Source organism: Sus scrofa, chromosome 12 (assembly GCF_054392235.1).
Source record: "Sus scrofa isolate SSC_HxYL_T2T_F1_AM1 chromosome 12, Sscrofa_HxYL_maternal_Yorkshire_Landrace_v2.0, whole genome shotgun sequence".
NCBI classification, from domain to species: domain Eukaryota; kingdom Metazoa; phylum Chordata; class Mammalia; order Artiodactyla; family Suidae; genus Sus; species Sus scrofa.
In genome coordinates, this window is record NC_139394.1 from 46608898 (window position 1) to 46621641 (window position 12744).

General features: G+C 43.7%; 1 protein-coding gene across 11 annotated transcripts in view; it reads left to right on the plus strand.

Moving 5' to 3' along the window:
* The window catches only part of MYO1D (myosin ID), a 368579-nt gene that overhangs the window by 135372 nt on the left and 220463 nt on the right, over positions 1-12744 (plus strand). For all 11 annotated transcript variants that reach the window (XR_014821396.1, XM_021067447.2, XM_084985190.1 and 8 more), the window contains exon 15: positions 9291-9457. Coding sequence is in view for 10 of the 11 variants with exons in the window: in XM_021067447.2 (XP_020923106.2) it covers positions 9291-9457 (167 nt within the window). In the remaining variant the exon portion in view is untranslated. The remainder of the gene's footprint in view (positions 1-9290; positions 9458-12744) is intronic.

The following is a 12744-nucleotide window of genomic DNA, read 5'->3' on the forward strand; positions in this document are numbered from 1 at the left end:
TTAATGCGCTTAGGAACTTCTAAAAAATGTTCTCCTGAGTTCCCATCATGGCTCAGTGGTTAATGAATCTGACTAGGAACCATGAGGTTGCGGGTTCAATCCCTGCCCTTGCTCAGTGGGTTAAGGATCTGGTGTTGCCATGAGCTGTGATGTAGGTCGCAGATGCGGCTCAGATCCCGAGTTGCTGTGGCTGTGGCGTAGGCTGGCAGCTACAGCTCCGATTTGACCCCTAGCCTGGGAACCTCCATATGCCACAGGAGCGGCCCAAGAAATGGCAAAAAGACAAAAATAAATAAATAAAATACAAAATGTTCTTCTGAATAGCTCACAGGTTGGAGACGAAATCACAATGGAAATTACAAAATACCTGGAACTGCACAAAAAAGAATTGATCAGACTTTGTAGAGTAGCCCTAAAGTATTCCACTTGTTATGTCTTTATTTTTAAAAAAGACAAAATAAAGAAATAAGATCAACTCAAGAAACCAGAAATGGTGGAGTTCCCTTGGTGGTGCAGTGGTTAACGAATCCGACTAGGAACCATGAGGTTGCAGGTTCGATCCCTGGACTTGCTCAGTGGGTTAAGGATCCAGTGTTGCTGTGAGCTGTGGTGTAGGTTGCAGACTCGGCTCGGATCCCACGTTGCTGTGGCTCTGGTGTAGGCTGGAGGCTACAGCTCCAATTGGACCCCTAGCCTGGGAACCTCCATATGCTGAGGGAAGTGGCCCTAGAAAAGTCAAAAAGACAAAAAATAAAAAAGAAACCAGAAATGGAAATCCAAAGAAAGAAATAAGAAAATAGTAAAAACTAGAAGTAATAGAAAGATTAAAAAATTAATCAAATAGACCTTTAGGGAGTTCCCATTGTGGCTCAGTGGATTAAGAACCTAGCATGGTATCCATGAGGATGTATGTTCGATCCCTGTCCTCACTCAGTGGGTTAAGGATCTGGCCTTGCTGTGGTGTAGGCTGGCAACTGCACCTCTGATTCAACCCCTAGCCTGGGAATGTCCATATGCTGCAGACGCAGCCATAAAAAGAAAAAATAGACCTTTAAAAAACTGATTTTAAAAATATGTTTTAAATAATATTAAGGATGAAGAAATGGATACAACTTCATACAGAAATTTTAAAAAGCATCAGAATATTATGAAGAACTATATGCCAATGAATTTGAAAAATTAGTTTTCTAGAAAAGTATGTTATCAAAATTAACTCAAGAAGGAATAAAAAATCTGGATAAATCAGTAACCTTAAAGATTCTGGGAGTTCCCGTCGTGGCACAGTGGTTAATGAATCCGACTAGGAACCATGAGGTTGTGGGTTCGGTCCCTGCCCTTACTCAGTGAGTTAACGATCCGGCGTTGGTGTGAGCTGTGGTGTAGGTTGCAGACGAGGCTCGGATCCCACATTGCTGTGGCTCTGGCGTAGGCCAGTGGCTACAGCTCCAATTCAACCCCTAGCCTGGGAACCTCCATATGCCGTGGGAGCGGCCCAAGAAATAGCAAAAAGACAAAAAAAAAAAAAAAAAAAAAAAAAAGATTCTGAATCACTGATCAGAAGTCTGCCTTTCCCCAACTCTGCCAAGAACTTCAGGCCCAGATGGTTTTATAGATAAGTTTTACAAGCCCTTCAAGGAACCAGTAATTCCTATCATATATAAAATGTTTTGGGGGATGGGAAGAAGAGAGGCTACTACCTTACTCACTTTATGAGATTAATATTACCTTAGTACAAGGTTAACATGAAAAAAAATAAAGGAAATTAAAGATGTTTCACCTAGGAACATAGATATGAAGATTTTAAAAAAACACGAGTAATGCATTTTCAGGTGAAAGGGTGAAAAAGGTGCCCATTACAACCAACTGAAACCAACACAAAAGTTAGGAAAATTATAAAAACCAACTCCCTGAATTCAGTCGTAAGCTAACAAGAAAGCAAGGACTAGGAGTTCCTGTTGTGGATCAGCGGGTTAAGGACCTGATGTTGTCTCTGTGAGGGTGCAGGTTCCATCCCTGGCCTCGCTCAGTGGGTTAAGGATCTGGTGTTGCAGTAGCTGTGGTATAGGCCCCAGATGCAGCTCCGGGGAACCTCCGTGTGCCACACGTGTGACCATAAAAAGAAAAAGAAGCAAGGAGTATGCAAGCCAGCACTGAGGGAAGACAGAAGTTAAGTGAATGAGGGGAAAACTCCTGGAGTACCAGGGCAGCTCTCACCCTGTGGGCATTTGCTGAAGAAGGTAACTTGGAGTATAGATATCCAAGGCTGGGTCCTTGGAGGGAAGCTTGGGGCCTGCCCAAAGTAGGCAGACTAATAAAGGATTACAAACCACATGCACATTCACATGTATGTACCCACACAAACACATGCACATGCACTGTGGTGATGGGTCTCCAGAGGGCTGCCTCCTTAAAGGGATACCTCTAGAGTGAACTAGAAATAATCCCTCATTATCTGAAAGGAAAACTCCCCCTTGTGGTCCTTGCCCCTGAGCCAAGGAGGGTGGGGATGGAGCAACATCCCTTGAGAATTTATAATTGTAAACTAGCTTTTATGAGGTTTGTAGTCCAGATTATTACTACCTGGGAGGCCGGGAAAGGCTCAAGCCAACAATTGAAAGTGGTCCATCCTGGTCTGGTATTGCCGCCCCCCCCCCCCCCGGCATCTGATGGAAGCAAGATGAGGAAACTGCTTTCATACTCATCCTTAAAGAACTTCCACAGGTGGAGTTCTAAGGAAAATAAGGAGTTCATAGTAAAAGATCACCACACACATACAAAGCAGCAAGACAGCACACAAGGAGAGCCAGACTAAACAACAGACTGCTGAAAACATCTTGTACTGGATTATCAGAAACAGACTATAAGAATGTTTAATATGTTTCAAGAAATAAAAGGCCTACAAATATGAAAACTAGTCATTGAGAGCAGGTAAGTAGGCAACTGGTAGAAATAAAAACTAAATAATTAAAATGTAAAACTCAGTGAATAGCTTTAACATCAGTTTAGACAAAGCCAAAGAGAGAATAGGGAAATGAAAGAAAGAATTGAAGAAACTATCCAGAATTCCACTTAGACCGAGATATGAAATCTGTAAAAGACACATTCAGAGGCATGAAAGATAAAGCAATAAGGGCTAATATGCATCTACTCAGAGTTATACAAGGAGAGGAGAGAATAGACAGTGCAGTATTTGAAGAAAAAAAGAAGAATTTCAAGAATGATGAAAGATACCACCCTATAGAGTCAGGAATCCAGTGTATCCCAAGCTGGAAAAATTAAAAGAAATGCTCCAAAGCACCAGGCAAAAATCCAGAATATCAAAGAAAGAAGATACCTTAAAAGCAGATTGGCTTTAACAGAATAATAGGCTGCGAGAAAATAACATAAACCAGAATTCTTTACCAAAAGAATTTATTTTCCAAGAACAAAGATGCAATAGAGAATCATTGTGAAAAATACAAAAAGGGAAAATTAGAACCACCCTAAAGGAAATTCTTAAAGGTATAATCAGGTAGGAGGAAGGAGGAAATCTTATCACTAAATGAAAGTCTGAAATGTGGGAAGAAGAGCAAAGAAATTGGTAAATATGTGTATGCACATAAATAAACTGACTCTATGAAGTAATACTTTATTTGATTAATAATACAGATTAGAATTAAATAGCACAACAATAATATCATATAGATTGGAAGGGTGAGTGATTATAATTCAAGTGTTAAAGGTCCTTGGTTGTTTAGGAAAGGGATAAAAATCTTGGTTAGCTTATAATGCTCCTGAGTTATAAATACATGTAAAAATTTCTAGTGTAGTCATTAAAAGAACAGAAATGAGGCCATAACTTCCAAACTAGTGGTTGAGGGTAGGGAGAGTCAGAATGAGGAAAAAAAAAAAATCCATCCTAATGAAACATAGGAAAGAGGAGGCAAGATAATGCAGGAAAGTTAGGACAAATTAAGATGATAGAAACAAATTCAAATAAATCAGTGATTACAGTGAATGGAGGGTTATGGAGAACAATTGTCAAATCAGATTAAAGAAAAAGACTAGATATATTGCCTTTTATTAATGGTGCCTAATCATAACAGAAAAGTTGACAGATAAGGGAGTGGGATGGACAGGGAGCTTGGGGTTGGTAGGTGCAGACTATTAAATTTAGAATGGATACTCTGGCCTGCTGTCCAGCACAGGGAACTCTATCCAGTCCTTTGGGATAGACCATGATGGAAGAGAATATAAGAAAAAGAATGTATATCTGTGTATGACTAGGTCACCCACGATGCTCTACAGCAGAATTTTGCACAACACTGTAAATCAACTATAGTTTAATAAAAATTAATTGATTTAAAAGATATATCAGGAAATTCTGACATTCTAGAATCACTTTAATCCAATTTCAGGACCTGAAGTGGCTCAATGGTGAGCAGCCTGCCATCCCTGGAAGTGCCAAAGTGTTTTCCCTTCACCTTTAACTCCCAAGTTTAGCTCTTCAGGATTCTAGACCACAGCATAGGCCCACATCCAAGGCCTCTGGTTCCTGCTTTTATCCCCACAAGGCTATTAGCAGCTATAATGGCTATCTCTGCACATCAGCAGTTTCCACTAAGACAGCCTGCCCTGGCCTTACCCCTCTGGTCTTATTCTCACGTCAGTCTTGTTATTAGCTCTTTGGCCAATTTGAGATTTCTATCCCCATCTCTCCCACCCCGACCCCACATTTTTTCTAGCACTTTTTTTCAGTGACTTCCTCAGGACGCTTGATAGGAATTGCCTAGCCATTCGCCACCAGAAATGCAAGTCCCCGACACCTCATTTTTTTCAGAGTCCACACTGTGTTTTCAAATGCATGTCTTGGAGTCCCCATTGTGTCTCAGTGAGTTAAGGACCTGACATTGTCTCTGTGAGGATGTGGATTCAATCCCTGGCCTCACTCAGGGGTTTAAGGATCAAGTGTTGCCATGAGCTGTGGCAAAGATGACAGATGCAGCTCAGATCTGGCATGGCTGTGGCTGTGACGTAGGCCGGAAGTTGCAGCTCCCATTCAACTCCTAGCCCAGGAACCTCCATGTGCCATGGGTGCAGCTGTAAAAAAAAAAAAAAAAAAAAAAAAGGACTTGTCTTATCACCCCACCTAGATTATATCTTTTTTTTTTTTTTTTTGTCTTTTTGTCTTTTTGCCATTTCTTGGGCCGCTCCCACGGCATATGGAGGTTCCCAGGCTAGGGGTCTAATCGGAGCTTTAGCCACCGGCCTACACCAGAGCCACAGCAACGCAGGATCCGAACCGTGTCTGCAACCTGCACCACAGCTCACGGCAACGCCGGATCGTTAACCCACTGAGCAAGGGCAGGGACCGAACCCGCAACCTCATGGTTCCTAGTTGGATTCGTTAACCACTGCGCCACGACGGGAACTCCCAGATTATATCTTCTGAATCTAAGATTGAGTTCAAAACACTCTGAACAAGTGGTCAGTAAATTATTAGATGAACTTAAATTTGCTCTTGATTTTTTTGATAGTGTTCAACACAAGTTCAATAACTGTCTAAATCAAGGATCTTCTGGCTAATACATAAAACTAATTGGTGTGCTTGGACAAAGGATGTTTTTCCCATAAAATACAAGAGAAATAGGTTTAAAAGTGCAGGAGAATAAGATCACTATTAACTTTTGTAACTTAACCTTATTAAGACACCTCGAATTTGTCAAATTTAGGATTTCTTAGACTGAGTCAGTCTGGGTATTTATAAAAGAGAGAGGAGGTGGCATTTATAAATTGAGATAGAAGGCTGATTAAATATAGAGGAGGTATTTCCACTAGATTCCTTATCCGAAGGTTTTTATATTATGAAACAGGACGAAAGGCCACCCCCGCCCTGCCGCCTTAGTCGGCCCTTCGTATCTTATACTGCATTCCCACTTTCTGTGTATAATCAGTCGATACGGTGAAATTCCATTCAACTGGTTCTGCTTAGTATATCCTACCCAAATGATACCTCACACTAAGATTGCTTTGCCCACATGATTGCATAAATTATTGAGTTCAAAATATTTTCTCATTCACACTGTAATTTTCCTTTCGACCCAAGGGTAATTGAGAAGTATATTTAATTTCCAGTCATAGAAGATTTTCTAATTATCTCCTTGCTCTTGATTTCTAGCTTAATCTTGTTTGATCAGAGCCTCTACTCTGTTATTTCAGACCTTAGAAGTTTGTAAAGTTTTCTTTATGTGTTTTGTTTATGTATTGAAATTATTTGCATTTAATATTCTATACACATCCATTAGGTCAGGTTTGCCAGTCATATTATTGTCCAGTGTTTCTGCAGTTTTACTCATTGCTTTGTTCTGTCAGTGCTGAACCATGCGATAAAACCTACTTTGTGAATATGACTGCTTGGTGTACCTTCAATATTTGCTTTAAATATTTTGAGAATTTATTAGGATTATTCAGGTTAGAACTATTCTATCTTCCTAGTGTTTGAGTCATTGATCACTCTGAAATGTCTTTATTTCTGTATTGCTTTTTTGACCTCACGTCTGCTTTGCACAAATAAAATCATTAGAGCCAGCTTTTATTTTGGCTATGGTTTGCATGGTCTGTCCTTTTCCACCATTTGATTTTCAACCTTTCCATGTCCTTAGGTTTCAAGTATGTCTCTCATAAATGACATAGAGTTATTTTGGTTTTTTATCCATTCTGACCATCTTTGTCTTTTGAATAAGTCATTTAGTTCATTGACTCTTAATGTAGCTACTGTATGTTGTCTGTAAACCACCCATCTCATTTTTATTTGTCTCTTCCCTATTTCTTGTTCTGTCCTTTCTACCCTTACTGATAGGTTGCCTTGGGCAAAAGATAGTCAAAATTCTATTCCTTCTGTTTGATAACTTCCGTTAAATTCCTACCTCCATTCCCCTGTTAATCTAGTAAGATATGCATGACCTATATTACTAGGTAACATCATTTAAGATAAAAATAACCCCCACTGGTAAATTGCACCTGACCTGGGAGAATGATAAATGTCTGGTGGGGATGACATACTTTTGCCGTCCTCAGTGTGATAACTCATGCATTAGGCATGTCCCTTTCAAGGACCCTGGAAGCTATGTCTTTAGAGTTGCCATCGGAGATACTGAACCCTATGGAACACGAATTTTTTCAACCAAGGGTCTTCTCACCTCGGTCTAGATGCAGATCTCATCTCCTTGTGCCCAAGCTCTCACCCGACTGCTGCACAATTGTGACACTGCCTGCTGGCAAGCCATAGTCTTGTCCTTCTGAGTAGACTCCTGCTGCGTGCAGGCTACAAGTCTTTTGAGTCAGAGGTTTAGTTAGACCTAGGGAGGCACCCTTCCCTTCCTTGCACTCCACACCATCACTCAGCATTGCAGTGATTTTTATAATTACATCTACAGCCTTTATTATTTTGGAAGATGTACATCAGAGACAAGTGGATAGATAGAATCTCGATTATCCCACAGCCCTGCCATGATAGCCTTGTCCTAATCCCCAGAACCTGGGACCGTGTTGTGTTACCTGCCAAGGTGAAGTTGTTGTTGCTAATCAGCTCACCTTCAAGAGATCCCCCTGCCTTATCCAGGTAGGACCAGTGTAGACAGAAGAATCCCTCAAATGGAACGAGGGAGGCAGACAGTCAGAACCAGAGAGATGGTGTCCTGCGAAGGACTCATCAGGCCATTGCTGGCATTGATGATGGAAGAAGGCTATGAGCCAGGGAACATGGGCAGCCTCCCAAAGCTGGCAGAGATAAGAGAACAGTTTCTCCCATTCCTGAGTTGCTGCCAGAAAGTAACAGCCCTGGGACACGTTAATCCGTAGCCACCAGAGACCCATTACAGACTGCTGGCCTCCAGAACGGTACGAGAATAAACTTGGGTGGTTTTAAGCCACGAAGTTCATGGTAAACCACCACAGTGGGAGCCTGATATAGCAGAGCTTAGAAAAGGGAAGAAAACAGCACGACTTCTCATCATGGGAGGCAGCATGACAAGCATACCCATGGAGCTTCCTGTTCAGAGGTCACAGCTGTTATGCTCTTCAAAATACAAGTAAATTCAAAATCCACATTCTGCAAATACCTCCTACTTCTGAAAGTATTTGCTACTCCTTTTTACCTCCAGCCCTCAGGGGAACTCAAAACTGCAGAGGACTTGATTTCTTAATGAAAGCGCATCTGCGTATCGGATGGATGATAGACTCTTGACACTGATAAGTAGGATGCCTTTGACTCCATTGATTCATCCAGTGACCATTTGGTATCTTCATTGTACCAGGATCTATGGCCAACCCCGTTTAATATGTAAAAGGAGTCGAGATCTAATACATGGTTGGAAACTAAATTGGCACAGAGGGAAGGATTGCTTGCTTGGCTCTTTCTCAGAGTCACTGATGCCTCTAAGTGGTAGGGTAACTTTTCCGCTTCCTTGTACATTTGGATCTTTTTTTTAAAAGCCCAGAGTGGAGTTCCCGTGGTGGCACAGTGGTTAGCGAATCCGACTAGGAACCATGAGGTTGCGGGTTCGATCCCTGCCCTTGCTCAGTGGGTTAACGATCCGGCGTTGCCGTGAGCTGTGGTGTAGGTCACAGACGCGGCTCGGATCCTGCATTGCTGTGGCTCTGGTGTAGGCCGGTGGCTACAGCTCCGATTCGACCCCTAGCCTGGGAACCTCCATATGCCGTGGGAGCGGCCCAAGAAATAGCAAAAAGACAAAAAAAATAAAAAAATAAAAAGCCCAGACTAATGCGCTGATAGTGGTGATGGTGACAGGGATGGGAATGATAACGCCTGACACTTATGCAGCACTTACTGTATACCAGCACAACACTGACAAGAATATGGGTCATGTCTGACATTTACAGAACACCTGTCATGTACCAGACAGGGGCCTAATATTTTACATTCTTCATCGCAGTGCATCTATCGCAGCTTCTGCCTCTTTCTGTTACTCCTTCTGTTACTTTTAACCATGTTGCTGTAAATACACAAAATCTTAATGTTTGCCTATCACATATTTACGCACTGGTTTTATCCCCTTTCTGCTATTCCCACTGAATCCTAAAATATAGTGATACAGAATTTTAGCTGGAGGACAGAGAACTTCCAACCTTGAATTGAGCAGAAAGGAGGAATATTTTATTCATAAGTCCGTGGCTGAGAACTAAGAGGCCCCGAGCTTACTCTGACACGGGTGACACCCGCTACGTGTCCGTGTCCTTCGTCGGGGATCTGGCTCCAGCGAATCTTATCATTTGCCAATTTCTTTCTTTAGGAGCCATATTACGTACGTTGCATCAAACCCAACGACAAGAAGTCCCCACAGATCTTTGATGATGACCGCTGCCGGCACCAAGTGGAGTACCTGGGGCTGCTGGAAAACGTGCGGGTGCGTCGGGCAGGCTTTGCCTACCGCCAGACCTATGAGAAGTTTCTTCACAGGTGAGAACAGGCCAGACAAAGAAACCTGGTGGCACAGAGAGGGACGGGGTCCTCCCCGCATTCACCGACCTCAGTTCATGTCACACCATCTCGATGCCTGCAGAATGGTCAGGAGAGTTGAGGACACTGCAGCCCAGCATCAGCAGGAGTCCCCTTGAGTTTGTGGTTTATGGACCATGGGAGAAAATATGTATTCTTCAAGGGCAGAATGTGGGCATGGAGTCCCACCTGCGTAGGAATCCTGGCTGTGCCGCTCATTTGCTGCATGACCTTGAGCCCCTTGGGCTCCTTGACTCTGTTTCTGCATTTGTGAAATGAGCACAGTACATTACTGACCTCGTAGGCTTTTTTTTTTTTTTTCTTTTTATGGCTGCATGTGCCGCATGTGGAAGTTCCCAGGCTCGGGGTCAAAGTGGAGCTGCAGCTGCCAGCCTACACCACAGCCACCTCAACGATGGATCCTTAACCCTCTAAGTAGACCAGGAGTTGAACCTACATCCTCATGGACCCTGTGTCGGGTTCTTAACCCACTGAGCCACAGTGGGAACTCCTCATAGGCTTTTGTTGTGAAGATGAACCTAAACCAAAAAGCCAGGTGCTTGGCACATAATGGCTGTTTAATTAATGCTGCTTATCATTATGGAGATGACTCATTATAATGATAACAAGATATTGAAGCACTTAATGGGGGAGGTGCTAAAATTAGTCCACCTGATCGAATCCTGGCTTTGTCATTTCTTAGCTTTTTGACCTTGGGCAAATCATATACGCTTTCCATGCCTCAGTCTCCTTGTGTGTAAAATGGGGAAATTTAATTAGTTAACCTTTAAAATGAAGATAATTATAGTAACTATGTGGTAGGGTTGCTGGAGGATGAAATGAGATAATAGATACAAAGAGCTTAAAGTGGTACCCGGCATATGGTAGTCACTCAGTGAATGTCGGAGATCACCGCTGTTGTTAATGCATGGTTAGGAGTGATGAGGCCAGTCAACACCTGGGATCGTAAGAACGTGCTTCAAATTCTATCCGTTCATTTATTTTGAACTATTTCTTAAACATATCCTGTGTTCTAGACTACAGATTCCACAAAAATATGAATAAGTAAACACATAAAACATTCGTTGGTGAGAAGAGTCTCTAGGGAAATAATGACAGGATGAAGCAGCCACACACAGGGAAGAGAAAAGAGCAGGTGGACCAGAGAAAACAGCAGAGGCAAGTCTCTGTTGGAGTAATAAGTGTAGCGTTTCAGGTACCACAATGGTCCAGTGGTCGGAGGATGCTGAGTGACAAGGCAGAGGTGTGGGATGAGATCACAGTGATGGATCGGGGCCAGGTCACGTTGAGTTTTGTCATCCAGACTAAACCGTCTGGAGTCTGGCTAAGTGTGGTAGAAAACATCTCATGGGCTCTCAGCAGGGAGCCACCCAACCTTACAGGTGCTTTAAGAGATCCCTGTGGCTGCCACGTGCATGGGAAGCAAGGAGACGTTTAGAGATGCTGTTGCGGGAATCAGGGAGAGATGCTCAGTGACAGTGCCTCAAACCGGGAAATACGGTAGATCCTAGAGTCGTCACCTGATTTGGCTCACGGGTCAGCCCCGGGATAGAGGAGCAGAGAGGGATGAAGGATAACAAGCAGATTTTGGCTGGAGCATCTGGATAAGCCTGATACCATTTGCGGAGATAAAAAAGACTGGAGTTGATAAGCTTGAGGAGGAAGAGATATAATCAAGATTTGTCTCTCGGAATTCCTGTCATGGCGCAGTGGGAAAGAATCCTACTGGGAACCATGAGGTTGCATGTTCCATCCCTGGCCTCGCTCAGTGGGCTAAGGATCCGGCATTGCCATGAGCTGTGGTGTAGGTTGCAGACGTGGCTCTGGTGTAGGCTGGCAGCAACAGCTCCGATTCGTCCCCTACCCTGGGAACCTCCATATGCTGTGGGTACGGCCGTAAAAAGCAAAACCATTTTTAAAAAATTAAAAAAAAAAAAAAGATTTGTCGCTTGACTGTGCTAGGTTTGAAATGGCAACTAAATGTCTAGGTGGAAATAGTAAGTTATTAAACACAAAGCTGGAGTCCTGGGCTGAAATCCAGACTGGAAATAGAAATTTTGGAGCCATTGGTATATAGACGAAGTCTGGGAACTGGGTAGAGAAGAGGAGGTGGCCCGTGCCAACATTTAGGTTTGTGGTCTGATATGAAAGAACCAGCCAAGACAGGAAAAGAAGCAACCAATGAAAGAGAAGAAATACCGGAGGAGAGTTGAGGTCACAGCAGCCACGAGGAGAGGGCATTTCAAGAAGTCCTGTTAGCGTGTTAATGTGGCCGTGCCATCACGAGAAAAGCAGAAGCTTCGTCATTAGACTGGGCAGCACGAAGGTCCAGGGAGAAAGGGCCGGACAGACCCCGTCCGAGCACGTTGGGCAAGTGAGGAGAGGAGCTGCATGTCTGTGGCCAAGTCAAGAAGAAGGTGTGCTGTCCCTGAGCGCAGAGAGCCGTGGGGGCAGGACCAGAGTGGAGTGTGAGGTCCGGGAGAGGCTTGCAAATGCCCGTGTGCAGGTGGGGATGAACCAGAAGGGAGGGGAAAAGCAGGGACGTGGGACGGAGGCAGGGACTTGTCGTGATAACATCCCTGCGAAGGCGGGGAATGACATAGCGAGCCCCAGCGGAGGTTTGTCGGCTTTACCTGGGAACAGGGGTCCCTCCCCCGCCCCAGCAGGACAGAAGGCGGAGAACAAGAGCACAGGTGCAGGAAGCCGCGGAGGTCGGCTGCTGGCAAAGATAAGGATGAGCCTGTCTGGCTGCTTCTGTCTCCTCAGTGACGTACGAGGCAAAGTTATGCGCCGAGACTGAGGGTTCGAGACGTGGTGGAGGAGGTTGGAGGGGAAACGGAAACCCTTGTTTTGGAGAGAGCGAGGGCGTAGCTTGGTCGGGTACAGTTCCTGCCCGGAGGATCTGCGTGCCCATTTGAGATCTGAGGTTCTAAGCGTGTAGGGAGGCTCTCCAGTGTCGTCTTTTGTTCGCCACAACAGCTCCTTGTTCAGCTACGAGTGCGCAGGAGTGAAAGGAATTACACTAGTTGGAGACTCTCAGAATGAATAAAACGTTATGGCTGAACAGCATAGGAAATTGAAACAATTTCATATCCACCAAAAGGTTATGCTCCACACTGATCGTTTTCCTTACTGAAATCACGGTGTTCTTTAAATGTGGGGGGTTGGAGGGTTTTGGTTTTTTTTTTCTTTTTTCTTTTTTCTTTTTCTTTTTTGGTCACCCTGAG